The 22,306-nt window shown below is 39.1% G+C and overlaps 1 protein-coding gene across 2 annotated transcripts; it reads left to right on the top strand.

The window, feature by feature from the left end:
• The first annotated feature begins 56 nt into the window (after positions 1-56).
• On the top strand, positions 57-21,726 carry LOC117306838 (protein phosphatase 1H-like). 2 transcript variants are annotated; one of them, XM_033791379.1, is made up of 10 exons: positions 57-386; positions 1,622-2,129; positions 3,305-3,425; positions 3,693-3,959; positions 13,021-13,133; positions 14,410-14,613; positions 15,051-15,222; positions 16,109-16,260; positions 19,582-19,856; positions 21,082-21,726. In XM_033791379.1, exons 2-9 carry the CDS (start codon positions 1,885-1,887, stop codon positions 19,829-19,831), a joined length of 1,524 nt encoding a protein of 507 aa, XP_033647270.1. In that variant the 5' UTR covers positions 57-386; positions 1,622-1,884; the 3' UTR covers positions 19,832-19,856; positions 21,082-21,726. The 2 variants fall into 2 exon arrangements, with proteins under 2 accessions (XP_033647270.1, XP_033647269.1); XM_033791378.1 differs by having other exon boundaries at positions 19,582-21,726.
• Positions 21,727-22,306: the final 580 nt, after the last annotated feature.

Raw genomic sequence — 22,306 nt, 5'->3', positions numbered from 1 at the left:
CCGACTACAGGCGGACCATACCATTACGTGAGTATTCTAAGTTGGGGTATAGAAACTACAGTTGGGACATCTACATCAGGAGGCGTGACATTTTGGTCGGGGGAAGTGAACTTTACATCGTCAGCAGATGAGCGGCCCCACACTGTCATCCTGATCCCAATCCCTTCCTCATCTGTGATCACACAGAAATGACATCACTAGAGTTAGCAGAAAGAATAATGACTAAGACCTGATAAACAGTGATGAACACGATGGAATGCAAACGCATGTGATGCAATTTCATTTTCACTTCTCTTTCCTTTCTGCATGGTGGTGTGGTCTGGCTGGGCCGGCTCTGTCTGTCATGTCTGTGGTGTGGCTGGTATTGTTATTATTAAATTAAAAAGGTAAGACGGTGTCTGAGAAAGAGAAATACTTTTGTGTTAGTTTATTAGAACTTACATTCTGTTTATTTTTTTATTTTTATTTTTTAAATTATTTATCAAAATGATGTCCTGCTGATCAGTGTCACCAGTGATTTTGAAAACTAAAAATGGGTGACTTTGACTTTTGAGTGACATTAATTAGGTTAGACCCAGTACTGGGGCGCTGTATTCCTTTTTTCAACTTTTGACATTATCGTTCATTGACATTATCGGTCATACTAAGTAATACTATATGACCGATAATGTAAAAATTTGAAAAAAGGAATACAGCGGCGCCCTAGGATAACTTTCCGTATGGCGCCACCACTTTTTCACTCATTTTTACAAAAAGGGATATCTCATTGAGGTAAATAAGATACTATATTATTTCATATCGAATGAAAAAGTGGTGGCGCCATACGGAAACTTTTCCGCGCCCTACTCCTAGAACTATGTGGTTTTGTTCCGCTATCGTCTCCTGTAACCTCATAAATCATATAGGTTTATATCTCTCACGACAATAACGATACTGGTTCATTGAATTTTGCCAACGTAAATCTCCTTTTTTGTTTTTTACCGCCCCAAAATTAGGCTCTGTGTGTCCTTTGAACTCTCATTGGCCCTGTGGGCGACAGAAAATCAACTCTGCAATCACAAAAATTGTTTAAAATGATAAATTCTTACCGTAATTCAGTCCCCAACTACTTCGTTTTACCACCACTACACTACAAATGTCGATTGTCCCCGACCGTGCAAGTATTTTTTTCCCAGGACAAACATGGAGATTTATCTGCACACGTTCGTCCCAGAAAGAAAAAATACCTGATTTGTGCTTTGTGTACAAAACATATGGACACGCGCCTGGGAACCAGGCGTGTCTGGAAAAAAAGTCCAGCGTATTGGCTCTTTATTTTATGGGGCTAGATTGAAGATAGTCGCACTGCCAGACACACCGGGTGAACCCCGTCTCTTTCCGATAGAAAGGGTATATTTAACAAGTGTTGATAGTTTTTTATAACAACACACAGGCCTTTGTACATACTACTGACACTAACAGCTAACGTCGTATCCGAACGACGAAGCAATGGTAAGTGTCTTGCTTGACGACGCACGGCCGGGCTCGAACCCACATTCTGCTGATCAGAAACAGCTGTACAGCAGAGCTTGAAACGTACAGTATTTTTCTTTCTTATAATGTAAACTTCTGCACTTTTCAGGTTGTTATCTTTGGATGACAGAAAACAACTAAATATCAGCTTCCACTCACTCCGTACTACATGTGTGAAGAAGACCTGTTCACTTAGAGTTGAAGACTCTGATGAATTCTGTTCCTTTTATGTACATTGATGCTGTATGCTCATGCCATCAAATTCAAATTCAGCGAGAGAATAGGCCTATCATTTTGCAAAAATAAAGCAACTGGGAGTCTTGGCGAGTTTTTCATGGTGCAGTATGAGACTGAGCCCAACCGTTTGCCATCATGCTGAACCGTTTCCGACAAGTTGTTAACAATGTGATGGCCAACATGCCACAGAACCGAGCCATGAAAGGTGGCATGGAGGAGGATGAGATCACCAATGGCATGCAGGAGAAGTACTCCTACACCAGACCGGAGTTCCTTCAGCTGAGCTCGGAGGAAGTCTCCATCGCCTCAGATTCTGTCATCCGACCAATCATGGTGCCAAGGGATTTATCCAAGCTGCCTTGGCACAGTGGCTATTCAGAGTAAGTGTAGTGTGTCTGATTCATGCACAAAGCTCATTCCAAGACTCGTTTCTGGTGTGCATGTTCTCCATGAGCCACTATGCGAGTTAGGTTGTATTGGAATTGGCAGCTACGGCTACGGCTATGACTGTTGTTGAGGGTGTTGCTAAGGCAGTCTTTACTTCACCACATGATGAGGCAACTAATCAGCCATAGCTGTATCCACCAATTCGAACTCGGCTTTAGGTTTGAACAAGGTCATGGGTCAATTTCACAAAGAGTTAGGACGTTGAATTCCTAACTTAGGACTAGTCCTAGGAGATATTAAAAACCTAAGACTAGTCCTAAGTTAGGATGAGTAACTCATCCTAACCCGAGCGACAGTGTAAGACTAGTCTTAACTGTTTGTGAAATCCACCCCTGGTACAATGTCTGGAATTATGAAATACTAACCCTTGGGCTTCATCTGACTATGATGTAAATTCTTTGATTGTTTGATGTTCAGGTATAGTATACATGAGTTTAATTGGGATGTGCTATATTGGTTTGTGCGCACATGAGAACCAACTTACTCAGACTGCAGAACAGCAGAGCATAATGTTTTCAATGTTGAGACTCTAGGCTGTAGATTTCAGACAAAATCTTCAACCTTGTCGCGCCACGCCATTCTATTATATTTGTTTCCCAGAATGTCTCTAAATTGCTTCAAAGGGAGTCTTTTATAATATCAACTGCTATCAAGTGCTCTTAATCAAGTAAGCTTTTATTTATGGTCATTAATTGTTTGAGTAATTACCAAAGGTAGCCTTCCTTTAAAGTCACCTGGAAATAGAATTTTTATTTTTTCAAACCCAAGAATATATGTTTAGTAACAATAAAACAATTTTTCTAGTAATTGTTTGTCACGATTTGTATGTTTAAAAAATAGATAAAGTTGTTTGGGGGTTGACTCCGCCTACCCCTTTTGTGACGTCAATCGAGGCAGAATTTGCCTTGATGCGTAGAGTAAACATGCGTGCAAAGTACATGCAAGTCCAAGTCGTGAGTTTGTTCGTTTCGAAAAAAGAAAAATCTTGCATTTTTCCGGCAATGCTGACCAAGTGTATTGCTGCTGGATGCAGCAAAACAACTAAAGATGTTGAAGACGGAGAGTATTTTGTGACCCTTGTAATTGACCGTGTTGTTTTTGGCCACAGAGTGATGAATGGAGGGAAGAGCAAGCAGAATGAGGATCAAGCTGCTGCTGGACACTTTGTTCTTAAGGGTCATAATCACGAGAAGATGGCTGTAGGGGAAGAGGGTAAACCCTCAAGTGCAGTAAGAAGTGTTCTTTAATCTTCATTCCAATATACCCCAGACAGTTTCGCTACTCCTAAATTTACAACACATACAATGCTCTAATGTCTTACTTAAAAAAAAAAAAAAAAATACACAATTAAAAAGTCATCTTAACTTATTGCTCTTGGATTTTTGTTCTTGCTTTTTGTTTCATAAAAAAAAGTTATCTCAACTTATCGCTCTTGGATTTCCAATCACAGAATTTGCAGACAGTTCTTTGATGTTTTGTTTCTGTCCTTTATTAAGGATCCAGATGACATTCCCATGACGTACTTTGCAGTCTTTGACGGCCATGCTGGGACAGGAGCCTCACTGATGTCAGTCAACACACTCCATTATCAAATCTTAGATAAGTTAGATCGGGTCTATGAGCTCCTCGTCAACAGTACCTTAGAACAAAGGCAGTTCTCTCGAAAGGGGGACCTGCGACCCTACAAGTGGCCGTTCATAGAGAAGGAGGTGTCAATTGAAAGTCTAGTCACTGGTGCTTTAGAGGCAACTTTTGTTGATATGGTAAGTAGATATTTATATATTTCCCTCTACTTGTTACCGTTGGCCTCCTTTAACCTAAAAGGAATTTTTGCAACGGATTTCACATTTTTTCAAGTTTAAACTGTTAAGCGTCCAAACCCTAGTATCTATTATAACACCCCTAACAAATATTCTGCCTTTTCATTGGTTTAGAGCGCGTCACATGATATGTCTTGGTTTTACAAAACGGCAGCCGTGTGATAGTGCATTGTTTGCCGTGTGATAGTACATCGTTTGCCGTGTGGTAGTCCGACGACTATCACACGGCGTGCAGTACCCAGACGTCTTTTTACCCACCTCAAACCCAATCAGTTGTGCATCTGTGTATCTGAAACGCGCGTACAAATGTTACGGTACAAAGATGATAAATAGTCTGTTGTGGTGTTATAAAACAAATATTGACTGCTTTAACTCCGGAGCGTTCAATTAGAAAACACAAGACCGCTGGATTTGTCCAGTCATAAGTTTACAGCAACACATGTACTTGCCAGATACGAAAACTACTGGCCCGGGCCCCTGAACTTAACTTAGTCTGAGTTTAAGAATTTTCTCCCCTAAACAAAAATAACCAAGAAACAAAGAGAACAGTCAAAATGCAAAAACAGCTTAAAACAGAACATGGAAGTCTTAAAAGTATACAGTTAAAAACAGTTATAAAATATTTATTTACATGTATATTTTTATTATTTAAATTTCACTAAAAAGTATTTATTTTTGTATTTATTTATCTGAGAGTTGGGGAAATTGTTTGTGTTAGGATGACCTTGTAGAGCTGCTGGTCACCCGTTTCTCCTTGTTACTCATTGGCTTGTGGCTTTTGTTTTTTGTTTGTACAATTTTGAATGATTGTATACACATGGTATATAATATTTGTTTTCTCAGTCAAAGTTCTATTTTGTTGAGCGTACCTTTTTTAGTAACATGGTGTTTTTCCCAAGTGAAAGAAAATAACTTGAGGGCTAAAATCCACAAGATCTCAGGAATTGTAGCTCAAAATGTAATACGGGACCTCAAAGAGAAAACATTTCTCCCCGTTCAACCTTTTAAACTGTTATACAACAGTTTAACTGTAAATGTCTTGTATAATAATAAAAGGATGCAGCTTTTGCCAAACAAATTGATTATTTAATTGAACAAAAAACAGACAACCAGGGTTGTCTGGTCTTGAGTTTTCTGGCGCAACTTTAAAATTACTGGAGTATAAGCCTGCAGTTCAGTGAACAATTTGTTATTAAATCCGAACGCATTTTTTCTCTGCAATTTTCAAGTAGGACTATGGATACATAATGAGTTTTCCTTCCTCCTTCATTACCAATGACCGTACTATTGGTGTATCTGGTTTCCAAGCTGCCAATACAAAATATAAAAAAAGGAAATTCAAACCATTAAAGGGTAGGGGCCTATACCTTTGTTTATATTTGTGACTCAAAATATTAATGGCCATAAAACTTGGAGCAAGTTCGAGTGCGCACATTTAGTCCACTAGTGGTCGACCACAGACTAGCAACGCACATGCGCAGTGACGTACTCACCCGACTGACTTGTTTGGTAGTCTAGTCAACCTTCCACCTTTTCGCTTAAGTGTCACTGGTTCCCTTCTGCGCTTAACACATGTTAGAATGGAACATGCTGTTGGGACCAGTGAAGAAACCATGGGCTCGAGGCTGGTTCCAAATGGTCGACCACAGTAGTCAACCAATGGTCAACCAGCCTGGGTTCGAGTCAAAATGGTCAACCTTTAGTTAACCATTGTGCACACTCGAACTTGCTCTTGTTTGGTAAAAAGCACTACAGCTGTTGATAATGTGTATCATTTTGAGAAACAATTCCCTTCCAAGGAATGTGCTCTTAAGAGACGGGATTTAAAAACATTAAGAGACGGGATTTAAAAACATTTCAATCTGAGAAACATTTCTGCATGAAATATTTCTCGGAGTGTATTCAAAGGATGGATTCTTCCAGCAGACATAACCACTCACAAATTTTGGTGATATCCCAACAAAATTATATTAACTTTTTGACTCTAGATTTTAGTTAACACCATCGTGCAAGAAACTTAAAAAGCAACAAAGCTTTTATCAGAGAAATATTGAATAATGTGTGTTTTCCTATTGGGATTTTGTAACATAACGATTGCCCTGTTTATTGTGTTGTAGAAAAGATGTGGATTTTTGTGGTGTCATTATAGTCCAGTCTTTTTATATAGTTCCTTAAGTAGTGGTCTTTTTGTTTGTTTTTCAAGAACCTTTGTTTTTGTTAACCCTTAAGAGACCAAAATGCCTACAGAGGCTGAAAAACCCGACCTGCATGTCCTTCCACTTAATCAAAAAGGGCCAAGTAAAGGTCACATCCTGAGTTGACATTTTCCAGTATTTTTCATTTTAACAAAGTATCTATGCTCCCAAAACAAGTTCAAATGTCTGTTTTAGATTTTTTTTCAGACACTCCACAAGAGAGATAGTGTTAGAAAATTTAAAATGTTGCTCATGTCTGGGCATTACAAAAATGGTGACGATTTAAAAAAGGAAAAATTGATGGTCTCTTAGCTAAGGGTTTTTATTGGACTGATTTAGAATTTGGCAATTTTAGGAGGCTTATTTCCTGGACTTTGACAGTATCTCAGACGGAAATGTTTATCTTGATAATTTGCACTTCTATGACCTTTTTATTAATGGTGACCTTTCACCTAGAAACTAAGATATCTTCTGTGACATACCTTTCGTTTTTGGAACCGTTTGATTCTTTTCATCCTTTAGAAGTATACAATAAAACAAATATATGTGTAATTTTCGCCCTTGCTGGTCGCATTTTTGAGAATATCAGATGATCACCGAATATACAGAGCGGCATGGTTAGGTCCAAGTAGGCAGAATAATCCCCAATAGGCATACACAAAATAAGAAGCGTTACTGATACAGTGAAAACATTTAACTCCAAAGTATTGCTGTTATGTGGAAAAATATTCATCTGTTTTTGTGCTCCAAACATTTGAATCTAGATATAGGCCCTAACGATTTGAATCTAGATTCAAATTTTTGGGGCACAAGAACTGGTTTGTAGTACACATAAACATAGTGTACATAAACACTACTTTGAACGAATAATGTGCTCAAAATGTTTTATACTTTTGAAAGCCGCTGTAGGCTTTTAACCAAAAGTTCTTAATGGCATTAATTTTAAGAGTAATTACCGATACCTTATTTAGTTCAATTTTACAGAAACATGTATGTTACTCTAGGCGGAAAGTGAACAATGTTATTATTATTTTTGAATTGAAAAAAAGGGAAGTCATATGGAAAAAAATATATACCAAGGAAATAGCCTGAAGCATTAGTATATCGCAGTAAAAAAAAAAAACAGATAAAGGATGTTGTGTTCATTCAATACAGTGCTCATGCAATTCAATGGTGCTGTAATTTATTGCGCAGGGACAAATTAAATTGGATAAGAATTTCTAATTTGCACACTAAGGAGTATGGAATAGTCTTTTGGAGCAATACTGAAGATTGCAACCTTGGATTGCATTGAATAGGTGTATTCTTTCTACATGTTGCCGATGTAGATCCTACATGCATTGCATGAATGGCTAGAGTATGTTAATTAAAGAACTGGCCTATGACAAGTGAAATAAACACCCGTTCCTGTTGGGTTGTCATAATACCTCAAGGGAATTGAGTCAGTAATTAGCACCGAGGATAAATAATTAGTTCTTTCACGTTGAGATGGGGAGAGGTTTTGCGTGGAATACGTCATTTCATGATGTACATTGTGTCTAATGAAATACTTGTTGTATTTCTGGCAATTTCTATGCAATTGTCTTAAAGTTACATCCTACATGTGCACTGGACCACGCAGGCAGAATCAGCTACCAGTTCATGTAGAAATATTATCAATAATAACACAATACCTAAATATTACATCACACAAAACTTAAACCGGAGGTGGTTGGTTCAAATCCCGCTCTAGTCAAGTTTTCTTTGTTCATCCCAAAATCATCACACAAAAGTCTTAGATGCACTTTACAACAATATAAGCATACAGGCATCAAATCCAGCATGTAACTTGTACCATCATTACAAGATACTGATCACCTTTGGTACATGTCAAAGACAAGTCTTCTCACTTGGGTGTACCTCAACATTTATGCATAAAATAACAAACCTGTGAAAATTTTGACTCAATTGGTTGGCGAAGATGCGAGAGAATAATGGAAGGGAAAAACACTCTTGGCGCACAAGGTGTGCTTTCAGATGCCTTGAATTTGAGACCTCAGTTGAGGTCTCTTATTCAATTCAAATATTTTGGTGAGAAATTACTTCTTCAGAGGGAGCCGTTTCTCACAATGTTGTATACTATCAACCTCTCCCCATTGCTCAGTACCAAGTAAGTTTTTTATGCTAACACCTATTTTGAGTAATTAGCAATAGTGTCCAGTGCCTTTAAATACAGTTTGAGCTCTTGCAGTTATTATGATGTGGTAGTGTGATGCGGTAGTGTGTTCCAAAGAGAAGCTGATGAAGATGGGTTTGCTTTAGGGAACATGAAGTGTAGCAGGTGGAATTACTTAAAGGCAGTGGACACTATTGGTAACTACTCAAAATAATTATTAGCATAAACCCTTAATTTGTAAGTAGTAATAGGGAGAGGTTGATAGTATAAAACATTGTGAGAAACGGCTCCCTCTGAAGTGATGTAGTTTTCGTTAAAGAAGTATTTTCCACGAATTTGATTTCGAGACCTCAAGTTTAGAACTTGAAAATAAAGTACTCGAAATCAAGCATCTGAAAGTACACAACTTCGTGTGACAAGGGTGTTTTTTCTTTCATAGTTATCTCGGAACTCCGATGACCAATCGAGCTCAAATTTTCACAGGTTTTTTATTTTATGTACATGTTGAGATACACCAAATGAGAAGACTGGATTTTGACAATTACCAATAGTGTCCACTGCTTTTAAATGAAGCAACTTGTCATGGACACAAAACATGTTATAGATTGCAGTGTGTAAATTATATGATACCTGTAAAGATGTCAAACACAGTGTTCTCAGTCCCCTTTTGTATATTGTTTTTTAAATAGACCTACATATTAATTTGTAGAACACAAGTTCTGTACACTTATAATAATAATAATAATAATAACAATAATAATACGAAGCATTTATCATGTTTGTATAGCGCTCTATGGAGAGCAGAGCGCTTTACATGAGACAAGGGCAAAAAGAAAAACAAACGAACTAGGCTGAGTTGGGGAACAGAAATGTCTTGAGGAGGCTTTTGAAGACAGGCAACGAGATCGACTCTCGTAGACCGGCGGGAAGCTCGTCCCATAGGCGGGGGCAGCTATGGCGAACGAGCTATCCCCAGCTTTCCGTCTAGTTCTAGGAACGGAAAGCCGGGTCTGATCAGCTGATGAGCGGAGTCGTTGCCTGTACGCATCAGCAGTATTAGAGTTGTAGGAATGTACAAGTTCAACCAGATATGATGGAGATTGGGTGTGAAGCATTTTGTATACATGTGTGACAATTTTGAAGGTTAAAGGCAGTGGCCACTTGGTAATTACCCAAAATAATTATTAGCATAACACCTTTCTTGGTGACGAGTAATGGGGAGAGGTTGATGGTATAAAACATTGTGAGAAACAGCTCCCTCTGAAGTGCCATAGTTTTCAAGAAAGCAGTAATTTTCCACGAATTTGATTTTGAGACCTCAGATTTAGAACTTGAGGTTTCGAAATCAACCATCTAAACGCACACAACTCTGTGTCACAAGGGTGTTTTTTCTTCCATTATTATCCACAACTTCGATGACCGATTGAGCTCAAATTTTCACAGGTTTGTTATTTTATGCATATATTGAGATTCACCGAGTGAAGACTAGTCTTTGACAGTTACCAATAGTGTCCACTGTCTTTAAACGTTGTACTGTAAATCACAATGAACTGCATTAAGTTCCTAAACTATTTTGAAATATCATTTTTTCACAGCAAGAAAACAAAGAAAGTGTGGTCAACATTGCCAATGCTGCGCACAGTGACAACCATCTATTTATTATAAATGTGAATATCTTCACAAGAAATAAATCTTTGGATGCTTTTTACATTCGCAGTACATGTTCATAAGTAAAGGAAGTGTTCTCCCCGGGAGTTTTGAAACCTGATGGCATGTCGTGGCCAAGTGGATTAGAACACTTGACTCAAGTTGTAGTGTTTGTGATCAGCAGAGTGTGTGATTGAGTTGACTGATCCCTGGTCACGGTACTTATGCTGTAATAAGCAAAACACTTGACCATATTGCTCGGTCCTTCTGATGGGACGTAAAGATGTAGAGAACCCAGTGCATTTGTCGTAAAGAGAAGGAGTTATCCCTGGTGTTTCTGGTTTGATTGGCTGAAGCCATAACATGGTGCTATGTAAAGAAATAGGTCGTATACCTCAAAAACGTAGCTGGGTCATTCCGTGTCAAATCAACCAGTGGTCCCCAGGTGTCCCTCTCAGATTTTGATGAATCTTCAATGGAATGATTGGATGTGGCTCAAATGAACACCCCATTTATGTACAAAAAACTAAGTCATACTCCATGTCGTTTACGAGATATGACCCATTGAAATTGGTCGAGGCGGCCATTTTGTGCGCGCGTGAGATGCGAAAAGTTATTTTTGTGATAATTTCCGACTTTGAAAGCTAATAATTTAGTTTTTTGTACCAGGTAGAGAGCTCAAATTTGGTATTTCATATTACTTCTTGCCAAATTTCATGAATCTGCACTTGAGCCGAAAACGTTTTTGTTGTTGTGATTTTTGGGGTCACCCTGTGCCAACATGAGGGGTCAAATGAGTCCTATAATCCATAGGTATATCTATGGGTGCGTGTCACTGTCTATACCCACAAGCAATTATAAGCTCACCAATGCATTCATTCAGAAATAGCGTGGGCCCAAAGTTGGTTCCAGCCAGAAAAAGGTCAAAAGACCCCGCCCGTCTTGACAAATTGTGGTCAAAATTTACACCAGTTAAACGTATATTATACTTATGTGCCAAATTTCAGCTTCTGGCACTCAACTCCTTCATGGTTTGGTGGCTGTTTGAGAAATAAATGTTTTTTTTGTGAGAATGACCCTGCAGTTCTCAAGTTATTAGTGTCCGAAGAAGGTGACAGTGACACTGCAAGTCTATTCCTTATTAAACACCGTCCGAAAACCTTTGGATCTCATTTATACGGTTAATAAGCCTCGGTTCTCAAGTTATTATTATAAACACATTTGTAGTGTCCGCACAAGGTGACAGTGACATTGCAAGTCTATTCTTTTTATTAAACACCGTCCGAAACCTTTGGATCTCATTTAAACGGTTAATAAGCCTCAGTTCTCAAGTTATTAGTGTCCACACAAGGTGACAGTGACACTGCAAGTCTATTCCTTATTAAACACCGTCCGAAAACCTTTGGATCTCGGTTATATGGTTAATAAGCCTCAGTTCTCAAGTTATTATTTTAAATACATTTGTAGTGTCCGCACAAGGTGACAGTGACACTGCAAGTCTATTCCTTATTAAACACCGTCCAAAAACCTTTGGATCTCATTTATATGGTTAATAAGCCTCAGTTCTCAAGTTATTAGTGTCTGCACAAGGTGACAGTGACACTACAAGTCTATTCCTTATTAAACACCGTCCGAAAACCTTTGGATCTCATTTATATGGTTAATAAGCCTCAGTTCTCAAGTTATTAGTGTCTGCACAAGGTGACAGTGACACTGCAAGTGTATACATTCTTTATTAAATGCCACCAGGAAAACCTTTGAATTTCATTTACACTATTGGTATAATTTAAGTTATTGACCATCATTATTATAGTTAGTGTCAAAAGGCGACACTGCAAACCTATTCCTCATTGAATTATGCTGCAAACCCTTGGATCTTATTGTACTGTGAGTATAAATGAGGTAACAGATCTCAAGCTCCAAGGAAAAAGCACAAGGGAAACTGATTGGGTAAATTTAAAATAATTTTGGGTCGAACAAAAGACAAATTTACTTGAGGAAGACTTGAACCTGCAACAATTAGACTAAAAGCTATCAATGTACTAATTGAGCTCTCTAGTCATAACGTGGGCGATCTCCTTGTTTTGTCAATATCTTAGTAATATTCAGAGGTGCCAGTCAGAGTGCATACAACCTGTAACTGGGGTATAGCCAGGGATCACACCCAGGTTTACGATACAACCTCGGAAAGCGGCAGCCTGGGGATCACCTTGAGGGGATCCAACTTTTTATTTCCAAGTTATAAACTAGCTGGGTAAAGTTTAAATAGTTTGTTTTTGAACAAAGACAAATTTATTTAAGCAGTACTTCAACCTACAACTCCAGATTGCAGTGCCGGTGTCGTGTGCAATTATGTCCTCTATGCAATACTATCCAGTTTTGCATATGCAATCGTGTCCGCCCGGACGCTGCTGCATAATGCAATTGTGTCCGCCCGGACACATTTGCATATGCAGTTGTGTCCGCCCCCGTGCAAAACGGTCCTTGCAGTAAATTAAACACCCTTGGTTGACGAAACACGCTCGCCATTTTTTTACAAGCTAAGGGCATGTCATGAATGACATGGGAAATGTACGGCCGTTGGGTGTTCGCTGCAATCATAAAAATACGTGAATATTCATGCTGCATAAACGTAGGTTCATTGCATGCACGCTTGCTTACGTGTGCACATACATGTATATGTACAGTCATGTACATGTCCACTGAACGGTTTTTGCATAGCCCCGGACATGATTGCATATACAAAAGTGTCCGGAGCGGACTTGTCCGGAGCGGACAGTATTGCATCTGACACCGGCACTCTACCAACTGGGCTGGCTAGCCGTAATATTGGTATTACAAGGTGAAACTACAAGCCTATTCTTTATTGACTTTCATAATGCAAACCGTCAAATCTCATCACAACGTTAGAGTGTTATGATTAGAGACAGTTATGAAAGTCATATTCCCAAATTTTCATTCAAATTATTCTTATAACTTTTCCATTCTTTCCCAACTCTTTTTGCAGGATAACCAAATAAAAGATGAAAAACAGTACTACGCAATATCTGGAGGCTGCACTGCGTTGGTGGCGCTGTTTCTTCTCGGCAAACTGTACATAGCAAATGCTGGGGACAGCAGGTGATTCACTCATTTAATAATATTATTAATAATAAAGACTTATAATACGCACATATCCACCCTGCTGGGTGTTCTGTATCAGGGATGTTGGTCAATGTAATTTTGTTCATTTATTTATTCATTTTTTTTATTAATACAATACAATAAACTGTAAACTGAGAAAAAGCAATCACACCATAAATAAAATAACAAAAACAGAGGAATAGAAGTACAAAAGCAACCGATAGCCTAGGGATTGCCCAAAAGCAAATTAAATTGCTATCTAAATTAGCAATCTCAAGGAAGAAATTTCCAGCTAAGCAAATGTTTGTGCTAAGCAGCTCTATGGAATTGGGCCCTGGTGCTCAGAATTGGCAACCTTCTGCGTGACCTCCTCCAGTTGAGGGCGCCCTATTGAGATGACATGCAGACGGTCTATTCAGGAAGATGGCCATGTTAAGATTTTTCAGACAGTGGGGATCCAGGGATGTCCAGACGAAAGTTGAGGATATTTCTAGGTTAATAGGGGGGGGGGGGGGGGGCCTCCTTCGTGTAACTGATAACTTTTTGGTTGTAAATTGAAAGCGTGTGAGGGTGAAGGAATCGTCAAACTTACAGAATATCGCAATAAGCTTTAAGTACATTTAGGTGATAGGGATTGTGCCTTTGATGAAGCATGGAATCTGGCTCACAGTCAAGTATCAGTAATTAGAGATCTTTGGTTATAGGGCCATACAGATTTATCCTTACAAAGAATTGAAAGAACAGCAAGCAATGGCAGCCATGTTAGACATTTTAGAAAACTGCTTTATCATTCTTTCTACCAAGTTTCAAAGGATAAATCTGCAGTTGCCCTAAATCCAAATATCACTCCCATGACAAACTCTGACACTCTTGACTGTGTGCCAAACTCAATGCTTTATTTTTTTATGAATTCCCCCAAATTATTTGCCCCATTTTTTTACTGCTCTTAAATATTGATAACCCAATAAATAGGTAAGAAAAACATACACTCAACAATGGTAAATTGGTCACTCAACATTTATATATTCTTCTAGTGTCAACGCTATGATATTGCCTGAAAGCACTGCTTTTAAAAGATTCTTTTATGCTGTTATTGATCAATGTGTCCAAAGTTACCTCGATTGTAGACATTTATTCAATCACCTCTTAACACCTCCCCCCAATTTAATAAAGACAACGCTCAAGTGCATACATACATCAGACACTATTAACAATAAAGGGAACAAGCTCTGATTTTTAACACATTTGTTTGTCTGTTAATTTGTTTGTACAGAGCGATTATCTGTAAAGGGTCAGAGGTCATCCCCATGTCAACGGACTTCAACCCGGTAACGGAGAGACAGAGAGTGCAATACTTAGCCACAATCAAACCGGAGTTGGTGAACACTGAGTTCACCCCACTGGAATTCCAAAAGCGGGTCCACCGGAAGGATCTTGGGAAGAGGGTGATGTGTAGAGATGCCTCAATGACTGGATGGTAAGCCGTTCTTATTCCAGTGTGGTAAATAAAGTACATCATTCAACCAAAAGTGACAATAATTTTCAGGGTTTTTACTTCTCTGTATACATGTATGAGAACAAATAATATACATTTTTCTTACCAAACAAAACACTGGTGATTTGTGTTGCCTTGGGACATCCCAAAGCCAATAGTATTTTTTGAGGAGTGACAATTCCCTCTCGAGCTAACATGTGTATCACAAGTGGTACGTGTAGGATAGATGACACTTTTTGAGCAAAAAAAATAAATTCTACATGTGCGATAATGGCGCTTTTTAAAGACATAAATTAGATCAGACATACATGTACGACCTTGGCAGTGAAAGAGTTCAAATGTGATGTCAGGAAGAAAGCTATTAAATGCAAATATCTTTTGAAATTCAGAAGCATGACCCATTTTACCTGATTTTCCAGGACATATAAAGAAGTACTAGAAGACGACCTGAGATTTCCCTTGGTGTTTGGTGAAGGCAAGAAGGCCCGCTTATTAGCAACAATTGGGGTAACCAGAGGATTCGGTGACCATGATCTTAAAGTTCACGGAACAGATATCACCATTAAGCCTTTTTTATCACCAGTGCCAGAGGTAAGACCATCAGTCATAGTTTGGTCGAGAGGAAAGCAGAAATGAGGGAACAAACCCTTAAGCGCTCTTGCGCAGTTACACAAGTACTCCCTGACCATCCTCAGTCTGTCTTCTCCATGTATCTTAGGTTTTATAGTATCTTCTTTTTTGTGTAATTTTATTGAATTTATGGAGAGAAGTAAAATAAAAACAATGAAATATACTTTTTTCTCTCTCAATTTACAACAGTGTATCATCCTTGATCAGAATCATGTGGAAGTGTCGTGGCCGAGCGGTTAAGAGCACCGCATTCAAACTCTGGTCTGATTAGCAGAGTGTGGGTTCGAATCCCCAGCCGTGACACTTGTGTCCTTAAAGCAAGACACATAACCATTGCTTGTTCTTCGGATGGGACGAAAGCCGTTGGTCCCATGTGTTATGTAACGCATGTAAAACAACCCAATGCACCTATCGAAAAGAAAAGGGGTTCGCCCCGGTGTTCCTGGTCCGATCGGCAGCAAATTGCGCCACAGCATCTTGTAAAGCATTACATGGTGCTATCAGAATTAGGTCTCATAATTCAAACGTAGTCCCACAATCTGGCAGGAAATACTGTATGTTACAGCGCCAGGAGCGTCACTGGGTGACGGACATGTGCGCTATATAAGAAGCCACAATTATTATTATTTTATTATTATGTAGACTGAAGTTGACCTCCACCTTTGAAAATGGGGCACAAAATAACAGTCGTGTTTGCGTTGTGTTGGGCAGCCAATACTTCTGAAAAGAAGATCCTACTCAAGCCGAGGGATTAATGACCTCCCAGATATCGTGCTGGTATTTTACAGACTAAGTTGCTTACCCCTGAATTTTCTTGACAATTAATTGTTTTTGGTTGTTCTCCAAGGTCAGAGTTTATGACCTTTTTGACCAAGACCACAGCGAGAACGACGTGTTGGTGATGGCTACTGATGGATTATGGGATATTCTGAGTAATGAGAAAGTGTTTGAAATCGTCAGGGAGGTGTTACAGAGCTTTCCACCTGGAGATTACAAAAGGTAATCTGGTTATATAACATGTTCCTTAACCCTAAATGCTGTTGCATAGTGTAGCTGAATAACATGGGTCTGTAATGACTTATTGCACTATGCCTGGAAGAAGAAGAATTAGCAGGGTGTGGGTTCAAGTCCCAGTCTTAACACTTAATGTGTCCTTAAAGGCACTGGACACGTTTTGTAATTGTCAAAGACCAGTGTTCTCACTTGGTGTATCCAAACATACGTATTATGCATAAAATAAAATAAATCTTTGATAATTTTGGCTCAATTGGTCGTCAAAGTTTCAAGAAAATAATGAAAGATACACAAATTTGTGTGCTTTCAGATGCATGAGAGGGCCTTCAGGTCTTAAGTCTTTCACAGATTCAAATGGTTTAATGAGAAGTTATCTCTTTCTCAAAAAGAGGGAGCTGTTTCTCACAATGTTTTATACTATCAACAGCTCTCCGTTGTTCATTATTAAGTAAGTTTTTATGCTAATGTATACGTTGATTAATTACCAAACATGTCCACCAGTGCCTTTAACCCTGAAGCCTGTTGCCTATTGTAGCTAAATTACATTGGTCTGTAATGACTAATTGCATTGGTGACTGCGTGTCATGGCTGAACGGTCAACATGGTCAAGAAGATTGCACTCAAGCTCTGGTGTTTCTAATCAACAGTGTGTGGGTTTGAGTCCTGGTTATCTAAGTACTAATGCAAGTCTGTTTGTGTAAGAAAAACTCCCAGGTGCCTGGATGACCCCAATTGAAAAATTCATTTAGAATAAATATTAATAAATACCTTGGACGGTTTCAATTCTCTGATTGGTCAAAACCTGGTCACTATCGGGTGTGTACGGTCGGTAAAAAGACCGGCTTTGGAAAATAGCGAATAAGTGGCCCCTAAATCGGCATACATTGTGTAAACCTTGCGCGTTGCACTGTATCGCATGCTTATTTATATCCTCATTGGTTTCATTGCAACTTCGCGCACTTGCGCGTAGTGCGCGTACGCGCTGAAAATGTATCAATTTTGATGTAACAGGTGCGCGAGTATAAGCTCATTGTCCATATTATGGTCTTGTTTACAGTGACATGCTATATGGCGCTGAGCTCATGCGCGCGGTTTAATGCACAAAGAACAGCTATTGTCCAATCATTTGCCTCCTTTGACCCCAGTGAAGGCGCTGAACAGATCATTATTTAAAAGAGTCACTGGTCTCAAAGATCAGTAATGTGATTAACGCACGAAAGAGATGGAAACCATCAAAAGCTCAAATATGGCCCCTGAACATGTCTGGAAGTATCGCCCAATGAAAAAATTCACAAAACTTGGACAACTTTAGCCGTTTAATTTGTTAGAAAGGTATTTGTTAACAGTGTTCAGACCCGGTCTTCACTGCGTGGTAATGACCTTGGTTGGTGGGCCACCAACCCGGTCACTAGGGACCTTTAGATTTGGGTGAACGCAGACTTCGTTCAGGTTGTAAGGTTAGCCTTTAGTCAAGGCGCTTCGCTGCGTCGCTACTCTCGCTGTTTTTTTTTTTCTGGAGTGGCATTAGGGGTCGTGAGTGACATCTGGGTGCCGCATGCGCCTTTATAAAGGCTACGTTCACATCCAGCACGGCTGTGGTTTTTCCAAATGAACGTCAACACCATAGTTTTCGGGTCCTCGACTCGTGCAGACAACATTGGTGACGACTTTACGCATGCGCAAAGCCTCAGCAAGATGTAGTCACGTGTCAGTCAACGAAACGATGCGAAACCTAAAGCTGCATGTTGTCTGCACGTTGTGTCGTATGAGGCGCCAATAAATCATTATTTATCCACTATTTTACTTTTATTTAAAAATAGTAAATTATACAATTATATGTATATAACTGAAAGAACGCTTTCGTTGCCCTATATAATGAAAGTTGTCCAATAATTATATCAAAATAACTGCATGAGCAAAATGAACAATTTACTTATAAAAAAATCATCATTGTTTATAAAAAATTAAATGGCGTGTAGAATAAAATATAAAAGCTTCGAACAATGTGGGTAGATGGCCTTAGCTTTCGATCCAAACTGGACCTTTTTCAGAGGCATAAACACGGGTACAAAAAAATACATTTCCTATTATAGACAAAGGGGGGAATGGGATCAAGGGAAGGATCCATAAAAAAACGGAAAATTATAGCCAATCAAAGTTTCTATTTAAAAAACCACTGGGCCCAATTTCATAGAGCTGCTAGACACACCATAGAGCTCTATGGGCACACAAATTTGCTAAGCGTTTTTTCCTCAATAAAAACAGGCTTACCAACCACAGTTGCATATTGCTTGTTACTGGTATTCAGCTGTTGCTTGCCTATCCTGAAAACCACGTGGACATTTTGTTGTTAGGCTTAATCCTCTTTTATCAAGGACTCGACATTTTTGGCCAAGCAAAGATTTTGTGCTTAGCAGCTCTATGGAATTTGGCCCAGGTGGCTATGAACCTAAGATCGTGGCTGTTGTAGGGGCAGGGCACTATGCTACGAACCCCAATAGGAGTATGAGGACAAAGGATGGTCGTATGAAAGAATGGATTACTGGACCATAAAAGTGGCCCATAATGCATTGTATGGGTTACATACAATGCAGGGAAACGTGAAAGGAGTGGATTTGAGAGCAATTTGCATGATACAACTAATGGACAAATAACGAACAACACGATCAAAGGTAGGGTGTTTTCAAAATAGGTATGGGGGGGGGGGGGCTGTGGAGAAACATGTTACCACATACCACTGCAAATGGAGAAAGTTTTTGTAACCAATTTAGGCCTATATAATAATATAAAAACTTATTGACCGAAAAAAAAATTGTATTATTTTACACTTTATTTACAGAATAAATATACAACAAATTAATTCTTCAGCTGAAGTAAAATGGAGGGTAATGGGAAGTTATTTAACACCAGTGTTTATGTCTGGTCCAAAGGGTTGGACTGTCTTGAGTTGGTGAATCCGGTGTGATTCTCTTAGCTTGCGTTGTGTGTCATCACCCTTGCGAAGCCTATGTATAATTGTGTGGTTTAAAATTTATTATTTGTAAGTAAAGGTAAAATAATGGATGAATATTATATGTACATAATTGCGTTAAATAAAAAACATTTACATTTGGCGCCCCATAGAGTCGCGACCCCAAAACTATGGTTATGACATCACTTGGAAAAACCACAACTGTGGTCGACATCCACGTTCACTCAAATCTAAATGTCCCTATTACCACGCAGTGAAGACTGGGTCCTTGCACTGTTATTCCCTAATAAATTGACTCTTCACTTCTAACACATGTGTTAACTATTGTTGTACAGATATGCATCAGCAGGCCAGGAGTTAATCATGGCAGCCAGGGGTATTCTAAAGACAAACGGATGGCGAACTAAAGATGGCCGCCTGGGGTCCGGTGATGACATCACAGTGTTCATTATCCCTCTTTGCCACCACAGGGGTTTATCCCCTCAGAATAGCATCACTGAGTCCCAAGATGCCTCGGGCACTTCTCCAGACAGCCCTGAGAACAAGAATGCTCCATCAAGCTTGCCTCATGAAGGTGCCATCTAAGTGACCCCCCTCCCAACTCTCCAAGGTACGCTTTACGCTACTTCCATCAGGATCAAACATAAATTGTTCTAGTTGTCAACAGCCACAATCATTGGTACACATTATTTGACCCATTGATACAGCAACAGTTTGAAAACCACAGATGTAGCAGTTATCTCAATGTTATCAATTAACAATCACTGTGTCAATGATGAATACAAATTGCTTGAGTTTGCCGAAAAACAAGATTTGTATAGTTACATGTGCATGTACTACACATTTATCTATTGTTCATTTGGTGTCTTTGTAAGAAAAAGTGTACTCTTGATTGTGGCTTTGCACATGTTTACTTTGGTGAAACATACTTCTGCTGTATTTGTACATAAAACTGAGTTCACACTAAGTGTTCTTAACATCTTTAACTTAATCATGTGATTGACAACTTGTCTGAAATAATGGCATAGGCTGATGATTTTGACAGATCTCTAGCAATAGCCAAGAGCCCAGTTACTACCAAAGACGCTTGGTTCAAATGTTTTACTACGGCAAAAAGATAATGTGTCATTAAACCTCAACCTATCCCAGACACCCTCCCCCTAAACAAATAAAAAATAAATAATAATAAAAAATAAAAATAATAATAATAAATAAAAAAAATGCTTCACCCTCCTCCCCCCCCCCCTCCCTCTCGTCACCTAACCTCGATTACAAATCCCTAACTCACAACCCTTCTACATCTAGGGCCCGATTGCAACCGCCTGCTTTAAGCACAAAATAATAATTAATAATATAATTAGAGTGGCCATTTATAATGCGCAGTTTCTGTCTAAAAGACACTCCTGGTACAATATGCTTACCATGGTTACCAGCCAAATTACCGTTTTACACGCACTCTATGTAACTGATATCCTGCTTAATTTGTCTTAACTGGAATATGTCTAGCGATATTTTCTGCTTCAGCAGCTCTTTTGCAATAAAGTGCTCTCCTATTCTCTAAACGCTTCATCTGTGATCTACTACTTGACACCAGGCTGGGGATTCTATCTTTGACAGTGCAAGGCCACTTTCATTTTGAAAAAGGCCATGGCACTTCCATTCTTAAAATCTTTGGCAGGCCTTGAACTTGGCTCTGGAAGGGGAAATTCCATGAGGAAAATGTAAAATTGTGTTGGAACTTTGTAAAGGGCACCGCAGCAAAAGCACAGGGCACTGCGCCAATTGCTCTGGGTGCTGTGAGTTACTTTGATGTCTTCTATTGGACATTTTTGAAGGTCCACCAAGGTCAAGACCCGGGCAATGGAGGTCAGGGCCTCTGTGACCTCCGTAAAACTCCAGCCCTGGGACACTCTCATTCCTAAGATAATTGAAAGGATTACTGCTAACACAACTGTAGCAGCAGTTGCGGAAATTGTTTGCAATGCTCCGTAGCTAAACAACCAACTGGCGTACAGGAGTCAACTTTTAAAAGGTAATTTATCCGAGACAACAGCGCAATGTATTCCAGTTTGCAGGTGTTTTTTGTGTAAACCGTAAAAATATAATACTCAGAAAACAACATTGTACTTAAATTTAATTTTCTTTGTACGAGAAAAAAGACTTAGCTGTTGCAAACTGCTTATCAACCAAAAGGGACCTTAAAAATATTTTATAAATGCTAAGAAAATGGCTTAGAGTTTTGACCCCAACAGAGTCTTTGCCCTTATATGGTGGACAATCCAGAGCCCGGTTTGGTCGGCTGCTTGTAAGCGTTAAGTAGTGTAATATAATAACTTTGCATGTACATTCAATTATAGTTTGATGATCCTCCCATTAAGGGAACTCTGCAAACTCACACAAGAGATCATAAGCACCAGGCTGGCATTAACAGCCAATCTCTCTCATAGACACATTGGTTAATCATCCATTGTTATTATGAATTGCACAAATCAAGAAACTGTGATTCTAGAAGACGATGCTTACTCTAGTCATTGTGAAATCAGCAGTTAGTTTGGAAGGATTCGAACCCATAACCTTGTGGTTGCAAGTCCTGCAGTCTAACCACTGGGCCACAGTAACCATAATTTCCAGGGTTTGATTCTGTACTTGAGTAGATGTAACTCCTGATGTGCAGATACCTGTGCCGATTTCCAGCGCTTTGTTTCTTGTTCGTCTGCTCATTAAACAATGAATAGTCCGTCGTAATAATGTTTGAGGATGACAACAGAACTTCGAGAAGAGGAATAACAATTATACGAAGGTATAACAAAACAATTGTTGCACGCTGTGATTGGGGTCCATGGGTTTTGTACACCCTCGAGGGGAAATGGCACCCTCGGCTTCGCCTCAGGTTTCATTTTCCCCCTCGAGTGTACAATACGCCATGGACCCCGTCACAGCGTGCAACAATTGTATAATGTGCCAGAGAGAAAGAATGGACCAGAGAGAGATATTAACCTTTAAGAGACCATTCATTTCTGAATAATCATTCTGTTTTTTGCACTGTTGTTTTTCAGGATA

Source organism: Asterias rubens, chromosome 2 (genome assembly GCF_902459465.1).
Source record: "Asterias rubens chromosome 2, eAstRub1.3, whole genome shotgun sequence".
Classification (NCBI taxonomy): Eukaryota; Metazoa; Echinodermata; class Asteroidea; order Forcipulatida; family Asteriidae; genus Asterias; species Asterias rubens.
The sequence above is the reverse complement of the archived record's forward strand: the minus strand, read 5'-3'. Positions and strand labels throughout refer to the sequence as shown.

Bases quoted from the DNA above. Each gene is read 5' to 3' on its own strand.
- LOC117306838 (XM_033791379.1), top strand. From the start codon at position 1,885: ATGCTGAACCGTTTCCGACAAGTTGTTAACAATGTGATGGCCAACATG. The intron at 3,960-13,020 runs GTAAGTAGATAT...CTCTTTTTGCAG, and splicing joins AGGCAACTTTTGTTGATATG to GATAACCAAATAAAAGATGA. The intron at 16,261-19,581 runs GTAATCTGGTTA...ATTGTTGTACAG, and splicing joins CCACCTGGAGATTACAAAAG to ATATGCATCAGCAGGCCAGG.